The sequence below is a fragment of the Melopsittacus undulatus genome, chromosome 1 (assembly GCF_012275295.1).
Source record: "Melopsittacus undulatus isolate bMelUnd1 chromosome 1, bMelUnd1.mat.Z, whole genome shotgun sequence".
Classification (NCBI taxonomy): domain Eukaryota; kingdom Metazoa; phylum Chordata; class Aves; order Psittaciformes; family Psittaculidae; genus Melopsittacus; species Melopsittacus undulatus.
The window spans coordinates 112,870,988-112,889,370 of NC_047527.1; the positions used below are offsets into that span (position 1 = coordinate 112,870,988).

Below are 18,383 nucleotides of genomic sequence, written 5' to 3' on the forward strand. Positions count from 1 at the left end.
AAGAACAACCCCATGTACCAGTACAGGTTGGGGGTTGACCTGCTGGAAAGGAGTGAAGGGGAAAGACAACTGGGGGTCCTGGTGGATAGGAGGATGACCATGAGCCAGCAATGTGCCCTTGTGGCCAAGAAGGCAAATGGCATCCTAGGGTGCATTAGAAAGGGTGTGGTTAGTAGGGCAAGAGAGGTTCCCCTCCCCCTCTACTCTGCCTTGGTGAGGCCGCATCTGGAATATTGCATCCAGTTCTGGGCCCCTCAATTCAAGAAGGACAGGGAATTGCTTGAAAGAGTCCAGCAGAGAGCCACAAAGATGATGAAGGGAGTGGAACACCTCCCTTATGAGGAGAGGCTGAGGGAGCAGGTTCTCTGTAGCTTGGAGGAGACTGAGGGGTGACCTCATCAGTGTTTACAAATATGTAAAGGGTGGGTGTCAGGATGATGGAGCTAGGCTTCTTTCAGTGATATCCAGTGACAGGACAAGGGGCAATGGGTGTAAACTGGAGCATAGGAGGTTCCACGTTAACATCAGGAAGAACTTCTTTACTGTGAGAGTGACAGAGCACTGGAACAGGTTGCCCAGGGGGGTTGTGGAGTCTCCTACGTTGGAGACATTCAAGGCCCGCCTGGACAAGTTCCTGTGTGATGTACTCTAAGTTACCCTGCTCTTGCAGGGCGGTTGGACTAGATGACCTTTTGAGGTCCCTTCCAACCCTCGGGATTCTGTGATTCTGTGAAGTGTAATAAAAGACATGTGGCCTTTTTTTTAGTGTGCTAAGAGAAGATGAAGCATCATGACATTTTTAACATTTGAGGTGAAGTACCCCACACACCACCACCCCCACTCCCACCCCATGTGATATTTTTTTTTAAGCTCTGTCTATATTTTTAAGGCTTTTTAATTGTATGGTTTTAGATGGACAGTCATGAATATAGAGAACTTTAAAAGATACTTTACAGTTTGCAAGAGGTTAGGAAACAGGAATACAAGACATTTTTTTAAATATAAATATGTTTATCCTGTGTAGAAAAAGTCCTATTATTGCCATCTGGTCTGATGCCTAAAGTAGTTTTATGCTTTCTATTTGATCTGCTAAATGTATATATATTGGAGGCTTCTTTTAAAAATCCTATCCAAAACTATGCATTTCAGAATCTTAAAGCTTTTTCTTCCATCTGTATAAAATTCATTTGTTTTCCAATCTGTGGATTTTCATCATCTTTAAATAAAGTAGGTGTTACAGCTATTGCAGAGGACAGTTTTGCAAATACTTACAGATTGTTTTTGTATGTAACCTGAAATATTGAAAAAATTAGTTACCTATGTATCTTCAAAGGTAACTGTCAGCAATGGAAACACCTATTTTATTAGATTAATCAAAGGACTGTGGGTTTAAGTGGAACTCTTTGTCACTGCCATTGCATGGGTTGGTTTTTTTTAAGATTAATTCAGTTCAAACTTGCAGCATGATCAGTGACATTTACATGCTATGGATCATGAGGCCTGCATGCAGTAAGTGAATTCACACAGATCAGAAATACCTGTGGAAGAAAAGTGGGAAATGTCTTCAGCAGTTTTCACCATTATTTTTTCTCTCCCCTTCTGTACTCTAAAATAAGTTGGGCTGGAGGAATGAATGTTTGATGCAGAAGATGCAGGTTGTTGTTATGTATCCAGCGCACATGTAAAAAATAAAATTTTTAAGCTAATCTTAAGTTATTTCATTATTGGTTGAAGGCAAATGGGCTTTACAGAGAGACAATTAATGTAATAGAGATAATAACCAGGGTTTTCTGCTTTAATGCAAGGGAAGCATTGATTTTTATTTGTACAGAAATGCATTCACTAATGTGCTTTTTGTATTAAAACTCTTACCTAAATCTTCTGGGATATCATGTTCTTTGGAAGATTGTAGATTTCTGCTATTTAATGCTAGTTTTTAGGTATAAAGCAAAATTACTAATTAAAAAAAGCCCAGACCAAATCACAGCTTTGTAATGAAAGTGATACTGGACCGAAATAACTTGTATGTTAAAACATTTTTATGAGTGTCTACTGGAGAACCTCTGTGAAAACTAAAATGTCACAACAAAACCATACAGATTATTCTGTGGTCTTGTATATTAAACATATTGTTGCCTACGTTAACAGTTCTCACAATTCAGAAGACAAGTAAAGTGGTACTGTGCCAGTGTTTTAACTGGCAAAATATATTGGAGGTTTTTTATAAATGTAATTCATATGCTAGAAACATGAGTAGTTCCTTAAAACTTGTTCTGTACTGAATAAAGCAAAATTAGGACAATTCAGATTGTTGCATGTACAGCGAGTTTGTGCTGATAGATCAGGTGGCCACTGATCAGTTTCTGAAGCTTCTTGAGTACCTGTTCATACATAAATATACATCATGTTTCTAACAAATAAAAGCCATATTATTCTAGTTGATTCTGTGCAGGTTTTCTTTCTCATGCGTGTAGAATAAATAGTGCAGATGTGTTACAAACTGTGACCTAACTTTACATGTTCAGAACCAAGAACAGGCTCTGCGTGCACGTATCTCCTACTTCACTTTTTAAAAGAGAAACAAACTTTACAAACAATGAATACTTGGGTATAAGAATCTGATTAATTTTACAATTGCTCATTTAGATACACCAGAGCAATTCTCTTAGGAAACACAATTTATTTGGTTAAAACAAGGTAAGAAAGGGAGTGAAGTTAGCAATACAGTTTAAAGAATGGGGAGCTGATGATGACAAGCACTACATAGCTTCAAGACAGTTAGTTAAGGAGGTAAAGATATTAATAAAAACTTGTGGGCAGTAGAGCACAATAGAGTTCTTTAAATATAGAGGTTTTTGAAGGGTATAAAAGCTTAGTAACAGAAGCCCTATAATGGGCAAGGATGGTAAATTTCTACTGTGCAGAAAAAGGCATAAATATTCAACAAATATTATGTTCTGTATTCAGAAAGAGGCTGGATTATGTTTTTACATCTCACCTCCTCCATCATTGGTGATGGAAAGAACATATTATCACTGTACCAGCAACTATTAATGTTAAATGTTTTAAAATCTGCTGCACTGACACCAACAGATACTAAAAGAAAAGCTTAGAAGCTATGTGAAGTATTAATTTTGAGTCTTAATAAATCATGGAACAGTAGAGAAATTCTGGAAGACTGGAGGGAAGGGGAAACTAATGTGCTCAAATTTAGAAAGTATATGAGCACCTGGAAATGGCATAGTAGTATGCCGTCAGTGAAAATTTTTAAGAGGAATTACATAATTCAAGTTGATCTAACTGGACAAGTCAGGCACAACCTCGTACTACTGCATGGGGTTACTCCATGGGAAGGTACTTGCACTTCCCTTCACCCTTACTGAGTTTCACAGATTCCTGGTAAATCATTCCTCCAGCCTCTCTAGGTCCTTTTGATGAGAGGCCCTGTCCTCCAGGTCCCAGTTTCATATCAACTGCACACATGCTAGCAGTGCACTTTATTGTATTATCCAGGTCATTAATAAAGATATTAAACCATGTTGGCCTCGGGATTGAACCCAGAAGCATACCTCTGGTATAAGTGATCGCCGGCTGAGCTTTATACCACTGATCACCACCACCCTTTATCCTGATGGTCCAGCCGGTTTTCTATGCACCTTCTCATCCAATACATATCTTGCCAATTTGCTTGCAGGGGTACTATAGGAGACCATGTGAGAGACCTTCATAAAGTCAAAATAAACAGCACCCACTGCCCTCATTTTATGCACAGCACTAGCCATCTCATCACAGAATGTAGCTAGTTTAGTTAGGTATGATTTACCCTTGATAAATATGTGCTGGCTGTTCCCAGTCTCCTCGTCCCTAACATGGCTGAAAATAGCTTCAGGGAGGCTATGCTCAATAACCTTGCTGTGGACTGAGATTATGACGACCAAAGTTTGAATTTTGCCATAATGTAGGAATTAGTGCCTCTATTAAAAAAAAAAATAGGTGTTTGGATATTTAATTACCCTAAGTGAGCAAAACTTCAGTGTCAGAATCTGAAGACTTGACAGCACAGGTGTCCCACAGCATGGTTTTTATGGGAAATAAATGAAAAGGTACTCTGTGTCAAACCACAAAACCCTAGTTGGGTTAAAAGCTTGGTCATGCTTAATTGTTTTTCTCTTGAAGTACTAATTTAGTTTGGTCTTGCTTAGTTTGAGATTTAACTGAATGAATTAGGAATACAAATATCCTTAGGAACAGAAGGCAAAGCTGGAGGCCCGTAGAGAAAGAAGAATGTTCCCAGGGTTAGCATAGTCTGCACACCACAGCTGGTTGCTGGACAGTGGCCAGGAATAATTTTGACATGTTTATTTCACATTTTTTCTCCATGAACATGTTTTGAGGACACTTCATTAAGTATGGCTGATAGTCTTTGAAGCTCTGCACCTTTAACATTTTTCAAACAACAAACAGAGTGGTGGATACAAAAATGAAAGTTACATTGGCAAGGACTATTTGCACAATGAAAACAACACAAGTGAGTGAAGGCAGTGAGCTAGGACAGGTTAGACTTTATTATTTTTTCTCTGTTCTTCTGTGTGAAGGTTTTTGTAATAAGAAGGTATATTTATCAGTAACATTGTGCTGATAAATAGTAAAAAATCCTGTAAAAATGTATAATTTAAGTAAATCATAGTATATGGATATACACTTTTGTCTTGCAAATGTTCTGCATACTCCTTGGTGAATGATGTGCCAGTTTGAACAGCCACTATTTTATGTTGCTTCTGGATGCTAATCAGTCAAGCAGTGTCACCAAATCTAGGTAAGCTTATGGAATATATTTGTCTATCTAACTTTTACAGTTGGTATTAAGAAATATGTTTATATGACATTGGCTAGAGAATATACGCTTTTGTATTCTGGCTGTTCTTAAAATAAGCAATATATCAATCACTTTGGCCCAGCAGTTGCTTTGTCAGTTAGGTCAGACTACCGGGATCTCCCAACCAGGGAACTGGGATATTCCATGTAGGAAGGTCTATTGAAGTGGTGACAGTCCTTTCCCAGAAAATGGGAGTAGTATGACTGAGCAAAGAATGCAGGCAAACAGTTGAATTTCTCTGCTGGGGTCTGTATGAAAGTTTGGGCACAGTAGCAGCAGCAGGAAGGGAGGATGCTCCTCAGCACACAGCTGGCCAATTGCTTCTCTTGGTGCAGTGTTAACAAGGGTTCTACAGCTGTGTCTGTTTCTTTGGCTGTGGAAGTTGAAGTGCCCTTAATTTTGCAAGATAATTTTGACTTCATTAGTTGTGTGTTGGGAATTCTTCTAATCTACAAGTGTAAAATGTACGCATTCTTTAATGCTTAAGGTACTTACTATGACAGAACTTACATAAAATGTGACCTTTTCATTTTTGCACTAAACTCAGAACTCCTGGGTTTTATGAGGGTGTTTCAGTGAGATTATGATCTGATTTGTAAACTAATTTGATGATTCTTCCAATGTAGAACAGTATATTACATGGTTAGAAGCAGTAAAAGTGGAAACCATATAGGATTTAACTTGCTTATGCCATTCATTAGATTTTTACAGGGTTTTTTAGTGTGTCCTGTTAAGAACATATTCCTTTCTGGTGAGTAAGATCGTGTTTGGGAAACACAGGATTTAATTCATAGTTGGGCAATGTTTATAATGCTCACCATGATTAAGAAAATCCAACTACTATGTTTATGTCTCTGGTTTTAAAAGTCTGTGTGATCTTAAAGTGTACTGGGCATGCAGCTTTTGGAAAAAAAGGTGCTTACCCCTGAAACATAGTGTAGGCTAGCGATGATAGAGGCAAAGTTTGAGGGGAGAATCAGTGTAGCACCAGAAGAGTTGAACAGTTCTTTATACAGCTGACTATTTGCCTGGTGTATTTTTCAGTACAGGGCAATCTGCAAGCACCAGCTGTGCCTCACAACAGTTACACATTCTCAAGTGAATAATTCTTCTTCTGTAGAATTTACAGGTTATTTTTTAATTCAGCTGAAGAAAATAGGCCTTTTCCTTCAGCATAACAAACTAGATATTTCACTGTGTAATTTGTACTAAGAGCTTTTTTCACTGAGAAAATTATGCCTTAAAATCTAGTATGCATTGATTGGTTTTAGGCATTGTGCATTATTTTCTTTTTTTGGCCCTAATACCCTTTTTCTCTTCTTTGTTGCTTTAACTTTTCAGAAACGTGTGTGTTACAAGTGAGTCCTTTTTTGGGGACTTTCACTTAAAAGTCAGCAGTTGACATGTGATTTTAATTTTAACATCTTGGAAAATACATACCATGTTGGCCTAGCTCATTTACTGCTGGATCAGTCACAGTCATAGGTTAGCCTTTTCACTTTGTCCTCTATGCCATGTAATAGTAAGTTCCTTTACTTATTTATTTTCAGTTCTCGAATACTTGTTTTACTTCAGTCTACAAATAATACAATTGAAGTTACTTTTTAAAATGCAGTATGTTTTTTTGCACTGAAAGAAGATATTGCTGCACAGACATTATAAATGTCAGAATGTAGCTTTCTGACTGAAAGCTCTCTGGTTGACTTTTTAAGAAACTCCATAATGAAAATTCTTACAGAAACTGTGATGCTTACTTAATTTATTTAGTAAAATGGCAAAATTTAGTACTATGCCCAAGTTTGCTGCTATAAAATCAAAAGAAATTCCATTATTTGAGTCAGAATTCCAAAGACAATTCACTGTGCAAATGTTTGGAGTGTTTTTTTGCTTTTTGTCAGCTGTTGGTTGTCTTTCTGCTAAGTAGAACAGTAACAACACGCCTGAACTTTATTAAAATAACAAAAACCCTGTACAAAATCCTTCCTGAATGCCATAGTAAGTTTTATCTGAGGGATTCAGGTTAGTGTGCAAATAACCTAAAATAGTCAGAATAAGTGTTTAGGGATTGATTGTTTCTTGTTCAGCAGTAATTTAAGGACTAGCTATGACATTGTGAAGGCTTTAGTGCCACGTTTCAGACTTAAGTCAGTCAGATTGTGCAGGTGAATGTATCATGCATTACTATTAATCCTTAAATTATTAATGGAATTTTTAGGTCTCTGTTACCTGAGACATTCAAATATGTTTTGACCATGTGTAAGTTCTAAGGTATCAAATATCTCTAAAATATGTTAGGACTACCAAATTAAGAAAACAGAACACTTGCTCTCCTTTCAGCATTGCAGTCCTGACTGATTATTTCTGTAGCCTAAACTGATAATTGACAGAATCTTAAAACTACATTTTGAGTGGGAAATCATCATTAGACTATCAGCAATAACTTATTCATCAAATGTAAAAGTTGAGGGAAATGGAAGAAGCAAGTAATGTCCAAATAATGGTTTTTTTTTGGTCTTTCCTTTAGTCATCTTTAATTATTTTGGTTGGTACCTGTGCTGTATGTTAATTTATTGTACTATTTGAAATAACATGTTTATCTGTAGTGTAAGAGCAAGTAAATAAAAAGTGTATATGGAAATTTGTTATAAAATATCTTTGCTCTCTGTTCTCTAATCCTTCAGTGTAGCATGAAATATGTGAAGGGTTTTTTGAGTACATTTTTAGCTAATTCTGAAGTGTGGCAAAAGCATTGCAATAGGAGTTGCTGGAACAATCTGTCCTCTGTGCATTGACCCAATGTTATTGTGATTTTTCAGAATATCTGTTGTTGTCAAGTGGTAAATAAAATTTGATTTCTGAAGTTGGAGGTTTTCCAGATCCATCTGAGCAAAGCCCTAAGCCCAGTGTTGACCCTGCTTTAGGTAGGGAAGTTGGATGGGATGTCCTAGAGCAGTCCCTGCCAACCTGAATGATGATGTGAGTAGCCATGTACACAATTGCAGATGTTTGTCTAATGCTATGAAGTTTGATTGTAAGTGCAATGAAATTGCTGATTAGTATTTGTGATACTGTTTATCTGAGAAGAAAGCTAATGTACTGCAGCAGATACATAGTGAAGGATAAATTATGTATTCTGTCTTTATTAGACTGAAACAGTCACTAATTATGAGCAACATCAAAGTCAGAAAGTCTCACAGTTTAATCAGGTATTGCAAATTGAAAGCCATAATGGTGTACTGCAGTTCTACTGTGAATGACATTGCATATTGCTGGCAGAATTGTAAGATATGTAGATATTCTGTTTTATGAAACTGCATTGTTGAGAATCCTGGCAAAACTTCTTAGCAGCTTGTACACAAGCAATAAATTAATGTTTAGTTTACGACTAGGATAACATGGCAGGGAGTGAAGAACAGGAGTAGAAGGAGTTGTGAAGTTTGAATTTTAAAGTAAATTCTAGACTAGCCATTGCCAAATAAGCATACTAGATGTTTCTGTGCCTTGGTTTGTTTTTTGTTTTGTTTTGGTTGGTCTGATTGAGGTTTTTTAAATTAATTAATTTGAATTTAAGATAGAAGAACTATTGACAGCAGAGATTTCATGTAATAGCTTACAAAAATAAAATTAGTAGTTTGCATTTTCCAGAACTGTTTTTTCCATTGGCCCCGAGAATGAAGAACAAAAAGTAGTGATCTGTATTCATTCATCATTTCACTGTTACTTTCACAACAGTAAGATTCAAGACTGTGTATTAAAGTCAGAAGCTTTGACATTTTAATACAGAACAATAGCAAATATGTGTATACAGATGTGAACTGGAGTCCTTTATGAGTTCCACAGCATTCAAAGCAGTACTACTACAAAGGTGTTTACTAAGGAAAACATAAAATGACAATCTATCATTTTAAATTGGAAAGTTGAAAAAAAAAGTTATTTTTTGGCATTCTGTGAATTGCCTAATATTAGTCGTAACAGCAACTGTGCTGCTACTTGCTCTTCTTTTTCAGTTTTTCAGAATGGAGTTCTTTTCTCAAATGGAAAATAGTTGGAGTTATTTGCAGTTGTAAAATCTGTTCAACTACAATTTATTTACTACACATAGATTTCGTGAAATCAAGAATCAGTGTTGCTTTTTCTTTAGTTTTCTCTTCTGCCAGGTGTCCTTTTGAGAGACTTAGCTTTTATAAATTCTTTTGCAGGTCCTTCAATTTGCTGTCTTGGAGATAGTTATAGTTCTAAAATAAGAATTACTGAGGCTGTATGCTTGGTTGTCGGCAATAGTAAAAAATGTGTGGAACATCTTCATTTCTTGCAGTGTATACATTGTATTTATTCAGACAATTGAAGAACCTCCGAAGTTTATTTAAAAGGATTTATCTCCTCAAGAAAAATAAATACTTTTCATTTGCTTTTTATTTTTAGCCAAACGTTGAAGTTACCCTGTGTTGTTTCATACATAAGCTGTTATTATCAGCAACGTGTTGCTGAAAGCAGCATAGAACATGTCATGTAGGCACAGTTCCACTCTGACAGATGGGCATGGTGTAGGCATGCCAGCCAACCATTCTATCTTCACCTAACAAAGTATGAAGGGAAGAATTTTTGTCCAGGATTACCACTGTGGCATTCAGTGCAGTGTAAGGCCTTGAGTTCAGGAAATGCACTCAGACTAGTCCATCTCATAGGATGACCAAAAATTTAAAAATAGCCTGGGTTTTAGGTTCTGCTAGGTTTGTACTGGGAAAAGGGAGCAGTTGCAGTGGGGCTTCTGTTTCTTTTTGGCTGTCTGTTAAAGTCACCTAGTGGGCACAGCCAAAAGAATTCTGCCACTGACACACATTTCTCCCTGATTAATTACCTAAGTATGGAAACAGAAGCAGTATGTAATTTCTCTTGTGAGAAAGCTTTTGTTTGTGGCTACATGCATCTCTCTTCTGATATACATCTGTAAGGATCTACTGATATAGGATGAAGTCCTAGTGTTAAAATATGATTTAAAATAGAAAACTTTGTATGAGAATAAATCAGATATCTGTGACTGAAGATTTGGATAGGGATATGCAGAATAGTTTTGCAGGTTTTCAGAAATGCGTATCAGCTGTTGCTTGGTGATTGGGGTTGGGGGTTTTGGAGAGTTCTTTATTTTTTAGAGAAATTGCCTTAATGCCTTGTGCTTGATTTTATAAAGTAGCCAAGCACTGCAGGCTTTTGGCAAATGTACTTGCTTTAGCAAATGCTTTTGTGTGCTATGTTACTCAGTCTTTATGTCTGTCAGTTTTACTTCTCTCAGGATATTTGTGTAGCTCCAATGTTTTAATCTTTCATTTCAAATCTAACTCAGCCTTTAAATACCAACAGATTTTGCTATCTTTCCTGGAAGTTATGCTGATAATGGTTCATTCATGCTTTCTGGGGAACTTGATTTCCATTGAGAAGTTTCTAAATTTTTGGGAAATAATGTTTGCGTGGCACTGTCACTTACAAGATGGCACAGTATGTGAAAGAACAGGTGTGAAAAAGGAAGTGAATAAAATTGCTTTTGAAATATAAATGGACATTTTGTGGGCCTCTGTTAGAACGTCTTTTATAAACAGTACTAAGTATTTAATTTTTCTCTAATATGAACATTTTCCTTCTGAAATTAAATTATGTAATAATATTTGACTAACGCTTCTTTACATGCCTAGTTTTAAATTAAAATTCATAATTAAGCTTAATATGAAATTACAAGATTTGATTTAATGCTTTCTTCCAGTACCAGAACTAATGTTCACTGCATTAGAAGGTGTAGTCGTCATTGAGAAGCTTTGTTCTTTTAACAAAAGGTACCAAAAATAAATTCAGTTAGGGTCATAGTGGTTTAGTTTAATACTGTTATGATAATAAGTACTGTAATTACTTTCAGATAGTTCTTTCTTCCCAGAGGATGAGATTTTTAGTTTTGATGTCTGCTTAAAGCATGAGAATGACAGTAAAATTAATGTCATAACCTTTATAGCCTATTTATCGTTTTCTGTGTAGTATCCTAAAGGATTTTGTGTAACGTCTAAAATAAATGTCTTGGTATCCATAAGCATCAAATTAGGTTAATTGAGTTCACCTGATACTCAGTCTATCTCTCAGGACACCAATTTCGTGTAAAAGACCTGTGGGTATCTTTCTGTGAAAATTGCTTTTAAATTATTACATGTATATGCTCTGCTTCCTTTGATTGTTAAAGACCAATTTACAATGTGGGCTTTTTTCCCATTTATTGATATTTTTCCTTCTTCTGGTTGAAAATTCATTTATCTTTTCATTCTGCAGTAACATAAGGAGTAGTATAGGCATGACAGACTTTATTTTGTGGCATTAAGATAATTTTTACTTTTTAATTCTAACTCCGCTTCTCTTGAAATTTTTCTAATAGATTTCATTTCTGAGCAGTCAGCAGCAGATTGAGAGAGAACTATTTTGAGTTCTGAAGTACTGCAACTTGAATGATTTTATTTTTTGTCCTGTGATAGAGTTACAAACTGAGGAAAACAGATTGACAGATTATGCAGAATTTTGAAAATTTCATCATTGGGATAGGCTCCCAGAGAAAAATTGATAATGATGACACATATCTTCTGTATTTGGAAAGAACCAGTACTGTACTCAAATATAATGAAGAAAGACTGTAAGAATGTTTGCCTCTTCCATATTCAATAAAAAAAGGGACATCCTGAATTATTAATGGTGTCCAATCTAAAATTTATTCTATACATAAGAGTTTTAAACAGGTACAAAATTTGTTTAATAATTTTAATTAATTTTATGGAAGAATTTTAATTTGGCTCTTTTTTTAATGTCATGGTTTTTATGGGAAGTAGTCATGCCAAGCCAGATTTATAGTCAAAGGAAAAAAAAAAATCCACTGAGAGCAGGTATAGGCAGCTAATAGTACAGTCTAAACTACATCAGTGTAGTCTGCTCATTCTTGCAGTTTAGGAGGTAGTTGTACATTACCACCATGTAAAACTACCCCTAGATGAGCTGGCATATGTTTGTGTACTGGGTCTGACAGATGAGATGTTGACTGCTTAAGTACCAAGGACAGAGGCTCTTTGAGACAGCCTTGGATCTGCTGTTAATGCATTGGCAAACCTCTACCAGGAGGTGATGGTTTAGGTGCAAGAGCTTCTTACTACATACGGCTCAGCACAAGAGATACGTGTACCAAAGAGCCTCACCTGTTTGCTGTGTGTGAGTTCTCCTCACAGCAGACACAGTTAATTTTCCTTTATGCTTTGGTATTGAACTTCATGGAAATGGTATGGGGTTTGCCTCTTTTATACTTTACTGCTGCCTACAGAACCATCTCCTTCCTGGAACCCCACCACTGCTTTTTGAAAATCAATTGCATGACAATAAAGAAACATATTCAAGACTTACTTTTGTGATCAGAATTTGTCCTAACTATTTTTGTATATATCCAAAACCAATTTGTTGGTACTTCATGTGCTCAGAAGGGAGCTCTTGAGTGCATGTCTGGAATGTTCTTTATGTAAGATTCTACTTGCTGTTAAATTAGCCAGGAAGGTAAGCAACTCTGCATCCACACAGCTCCTCTGCTCATGGGAAATGTTATAGATGTGCACTGGTATGAAAGCCTAGATCCAAGTAAACCCTGCAGCAGTTAAAGTTCAATCTTTGTTGGTCAATATACTTGCTGGTTACCTTCCCCAAGCCCCCAGCTGCATCACAAGGGCGAGAGTTTTATACCCTGTCTGACTTTTGTGATGAACCAGAGTATTCTGCAGCCATTCCAAAAGCTAAACCATTTAATGATAAAGAAAATCTCTAAGCGGCTAATGACACAATATTATACTGTCTTTTGTAATACTCGTTTTTTTTTTTTACTTGACTTTTGAATGACACTTGATGGAAGCTTGTGCAACACTGAGCATACTGGGAAGAAATAGCCAGCTCTTAAGTTATTGGGTGGTTACTTGATGTAATGTTATTTTATGTCAAACATGTATCAAATTTTGTGGTTAAATTTAGGACAGGTGGCAGTGTAATGTTTCCTTCACAAATGCAAGCTAGTATCTTAATTGTAGCATCCATGGAAGATTCTGCTTGTCAGTCAGTTATATGGGATCCATGCAGTCAGATGTTTGAAGAAAAATGATTGTTTAAGCCTACATTGGCTGTGATCCTTCAGAATGCATTGTCACACTGGAATTCACAATGTGCCCCCTTTTCTTTCTTTAAAAGGGGTTTTCAATTATAAGAAGCCTGAGTTAGTTGTACCCACTGTTGAAATACAGAGAATGCATGTAAGGGTATGTGTGATCCAGAGAAACATTTGGTTTAAAATTCTGGTGGTGTTTTTGCATGAGGTATGGGCATACTGGGATCCTTTCTGTAATAGTTTTTGAAAATTATTGCCATTTTCCTATTCTTTTTGTTTGTTTCTGAAAAATTATCAGCTTCTAAGTATCTGTATTTCTTCTTTCCAGGAACCTTGTTGTAACTTTTAAAGGGCATAATGCAGAATCCTTTAACTTTTTCTGCAGGTATAGTATATACTTTCTATATTTTTTTTTCTTTGAGAATTTGGATGCTTGTGATTCAAAGCGTGGAAGAAATGTCATCATCATTAATAAGTCACTGTATAACTTGTGTCTGCTATTCTACCCTAATATGTGTTTTTAGAAAAGCCATTATACTGCAGAATTTATCACTTTAAATTATTACAATAGCTAAAATTGTTTTCTTCTGTAGGACATTGCTAATTACTCTTACCATCCGTAGTTGAAGCTTGAAATATATTCATCTACTTCTTGCTTGATTCAGTAGAATTAAGTGTTCAGGGTTTACTGCAGTTTTTTTCATCCTCATACATTTGAAAGTTGTTGTCATATTTGACCCCCATGTAATTTGAGGTCATATCTTTTTGCAAGTTGTGCTACAGGACTAGCACAAACAAGAAAATATTTTCTAAATATAAACTTAGATTTTTAGATTTTTAAGTGCCATTTCTCCATCATTCCTACCCTTACTAACATTATTTGTGCTTAACTGTATTTCTTCTAAGTTTTGTTTCTTCAAACATCATCTTTTGGTAATTTATTTTTTCAGTAGTGTTGGTATCTTGGTTTTTCCCCTCTGTTATTAATAAGGATATCTGTGCTTCAGCTGTGTATTCCCAAGCCTCTAAATGTGTAGTTGTAACTTTAATTTCCTTTCTCTTTATATCTGTGTCACAATGCTAATGTTTAAGTATGATTTTGAACTTGAATGTCATTTTAAATGATACCTCTTAAATGTGAGTGAATGTTTGATAGATATGACATAAGCACTAATGGACCTTTCAGAACCATTGCAGGTTGTCAGTTAAATTTCCATTGTTAGTACTTATGTTAATTAAGAAAAGTACTATATATTACTTAACTTGAAGCCTTGAGCTTTTACTGTCATTAAGTTTATACTTTACCTGTTTTGTGAAGACTGAGTGTTTTTATGATACTGTAATAATTCTGAGGAAGCTATTCCAGAAGGATGTCACGCAAATTGATCTTAGTTGACGAGTTCTGCATCTAATGGGACTATTCTTTCACGAGAGACAGTACTTACTGTTGTGTAAAGCTATCTACCATGCAGTGTGTTCTTCATCTGTATACATAAGAGTGAAATACTTAATTTGAATGCTTAAAAGCCTTAATTTAATTATTCCTTTAAATAACAGGAATTTGACCACTGTTATAGTTGAGTGGAATGAGTTATCTTTATGATGAAGCAGTTCTGAATAACAAGAGGAGAATATAGACCGTGAAGCTGTTTCCAAACTTGAAACTGATTAATCATTCACTTTTGAGATTTTTTTTTCCTTTTTTTTTTTTTTTCCTAAACAAAAATCCATTCCCATCAGTCTCCTGTTACCAACTTGCACCAGAGTGAATTATAAAGCCATGTTGTAAGCTTTGAAAATGAGGGTTCATGTTAGAAATCATAACCAGATCCTGGCCAGGAGCTGTATCAGTGTGAAGTCATGGTCTAGTCTCAGTCATACTAGTCTCAGTATATTTGGTTTTGTATTCTTTTACTATCACTCATTTATCCTTATATCAAGCATCACTTCTCTTATGTAAATGTGTTATGGCACTTCAAAAATGTTGAGGCTGTTAGGAATTTATAAAGATTTATGTACAACTATAACATTGGTACATTTCTTACAAATAAAAGGTTTGAAAATAAATGGTATTGGAAGCAGACCCTATCCATCAGTTACATTCAGTATACCATTTTTGCCTGTCTTTCTATACTTCAAAAATGCTTATTATTTTTCAGTTAAGTATGGAGATTAAGGTTAGTGCAGGTTCTTTGAGTGACGGCATAAACATCATTTCTACCGTTTGTCATGTAATAGCAGGAGTTCTGTAATATGATGTGTACTGCTTCAGGGCATCTGTATTTTTCTCAATTTAAAATATTTTATAAGAAAGCTGATTATCATTTACACAACAAGCAATTGAACAATGTAACTCCATGTTCAAACAGATGTACTTTTCTGAATAATGATAAATATTTAACTTCCAAGGTTTTAACTTTTTCTTAGGAATTATGAAGTTATCATTGAAGCATTATATCCTGTTATTCACATTCATGTTAATATTTGTTATTGAGCAAGTGCATGGGTGTTTTTACAGTGCTCCATGATAACATAAAATATCAGCACGCCTTAGAGAACTGAAACACTTTTGGCATTGTCAGGTTTATAAAACGTTTTTGTTAAGTCACTCTAACATGAAAGGTTTGTGTATCGTATACAGTTATTATGCAAAATACAAGTCTGTCCTGGTTTACCCAGGAATTTATTTAATACCTTTTTGTCTTTAAAATATATGTTGGAAATGTAGATCACAGGCTGAAATAATGATTTTGCTCCTTGAGTGTGTTTATTTTAATTTTTTTACAAAATCATGTAGTTTTTAAAAAGTCATTGTATAGTTTAGTACATTTTGTATCCATGTTAGTAGGGTCATTTGATGCTGGGAGATCTCAAACTTCATTAGCCGTGTAAATGTGTTTCTTAGAATCAGCTCTCACTTTGCTGGAACCCCTGCTGCCTTTATATCATTAACATAAATGCAGGTGCAAATAGCATTTATGTACTTTGATAGAAAGCAGTTGGAGACATTTCACTGTGGGACACGACACTTTCAGATTGTGTACATCTGTTCAAATAATGTATCCAAGCCAGTGACATGAATGCAAGTTTAAAAACATCTGCCCTTGAGACCATTTGCCATACAGCAGATGCTTACATCTTTATTTATGCAGATGGTTTGTGTGATGGGCTGAGCAATGATGAAAGTGAGAAAGTTTGACAAAGATTCCAGGGTACTGCTTGGGATAGGAAAATATGTTGGTAACAGAGCTTCGTTTTCAGATGTCTACCAAAAGAAGAACATCTGTTGTAAATACTGATGTTTTTAGTAACATGGATGTGGGGTTTTTGACATTAGATAGATTAACACAAAATCTGTGAAGTTTTTTTTTTTTTTTATTTTTAACTCTTGCACAAAAATTGTACTGCAGTTACAGAAGATGCTAACTAGTTTAATGAAAGTGATTACTTTTAACAGTAAGGCTCAACTGCTTTGCTTCAAGATGTTCTCAAGTTCAGACAAAACATTGAATTGACTGAAAAGTTGGCAAAATTGGAATATTTTGGAATAATAGCAGAACTCCGAATGCTGTGTGTGGTGCTGTGGAAGATTTCATGACTTTGAGGATTTTTCGATAGAAGCTGTATTTAGCATTCCAAAATTATTAGACAAGTAGTTTAGCTTTTCTGTTGTTTGAAAACTACTGTAGGGTAATTGACGTGGGTGGCAGATCTAAACTGAGCTTGCACTTAAATGAAGGAAGAGAAAGTGCCCTGTGCAGACTTCCCGGCCCCAGCAAGGCTTGCCTGGCTGCGGTGGTGGCCAGAGGCAACGGTGACGGCCGCCCGACTCCCCCTACTGGACTCTGCGCTAAGGGGCTCCTTTGTCTGCCCGCACAGCCAGATACACGTGAGTTTAATTAGAAATGTACTGATAGTTCAGCACATGACAAGTTAAGGATGTCATCTTTGGCCTACATTCCTGTTGACTGCATTCCCTCGCATGCTGGCACCCTTTACAAGTATTTACTGATACATTATCACTTAGCAGTGATGTATTCAAACAATTCTTTTACAGCACATCCAGTACCTTCTTTTGAGAATTGGTGTTGCCTTTAAATAAGACAGTGGCTAGTACGGGTGTGCTTAGCAATGCCAATAAGCATTGCAAATAATTGTAATTATGCATAGAGGGAAAAAAACGTTCAGATACTGTAATTTAAATTGTTTTCTGCTACATCCTGCTGCCAGAAAGATCTAGCTGTATTCAGGTTCAGCAGCAGGTAATAGTTTTGTATGTTCTGAAAACTGATGTCTTCCTAGTGAAGACCGTAGCCTTTCTGGATATGTTTTACTTTTCCTATGCTATACAGAGCTGTGTCTGTCTTAGAAAAAATATACATATCTAGTTGAAGTACTGAGGGGATTGTCTAATCTTTATTTTTGTTTTACTCCATAGTGGAATTGATTACAGGTGGTAATGTTTGGCATATGATCCAGAACTGTAAAGTCTTCTTCTGAAGAAATTAGGGTCATGAAGAACGAAAAGGGGGGACACCTAGAGCAAATAAAGTGCCTGGATAGAGTTTCCCTATTCAAAAGTTAGATCACTTAGGTCATTTTTAAAGAAAATGAGCTATTTACAAAATCCTCTGGAAATTACTTTCCAACTATCATCCAAGTTAACAATCTGTTCTGTGTTCTGGCCCTTTTTTTGGGGAATGATAAACCCTGTGTGTAGTTCATGCTGGAAGATTCAGAACAGGCCAGGCCAAGACTGACAATCTTGTGATCCTCTCTTCATCTTTAATGAGGGAGCACTCTCTGAGGTTTGTACCACAAAAGTTACCATACAGATGCTTTTAATGCCTTAAGTGAAATATATTTGCTCTGTTGAGCCAAAGGGGTGAATTAACTGTTTTCTCTTGCATACAGGCTCTTTTCTAAGGAAGTGCTTTGATTTTCACAAAATGTGATACTTTACTAAAGGAATAACAAGTTTGATGTTCTGTTGTGCTCTGTTTGCACATTCAGTATTTGAAAAAATAAATTTTGTAAGAGGCATAATTCCCTTACTGCAATCAGATGTGAATGTTTGCTGTCCCATAGAGGGAAGGAAGAAGGGTTAAACTCTGAGTAAGATGAAGATAGATTCTATTCTCAGCTTGAAGAAGGGGGAGCAAGAGTCTAGTCAGAAAATATGTCATTATTTTTTCATAAAATGTTTCTGCTTGACCTTTTTGTGCTGCATAGTTTCTGAGGAATTCTGCCTTCGCTTTTGTAACAGACTTGATAATTATTGTTTCCTGCACTAAAGGAGAAATAAAGTGTATTAATTACCCCATATGTTGGGCATATCATGATTTTGTT

The 18,383-nt window shown here is 35.8% G+C and overlaps 1 protein-coding gene across 3 annotated transcripts in view; it reads left to right on the forward strand.

Annotated features, from left to right (window-relative positions):
• Window positions 1-18,383, forward strand: part of ZNF438 (zinc finger protein 438) — a 51,485-nt gene that overhangs the window by 18,868 nt on the left and 14,234 nt on the right. For all 3 annotated transcript variants that reach the window (XM_031052557.2, XM_031052556.2, XM_031052558.2), the window contains exon 5: window positions 13,363-13,419. In XM_031052557.2, coding sequence (XP_030908417.2) covers window positions 13,392-13,419 — 28 coding nt within the window. In that variant the 5' untranslated portion in view covers window positions 13,363-13,391. The remainder of the gene's footprint in view (window positions 1-13,362; window positions 13,420-18,383) is intronic.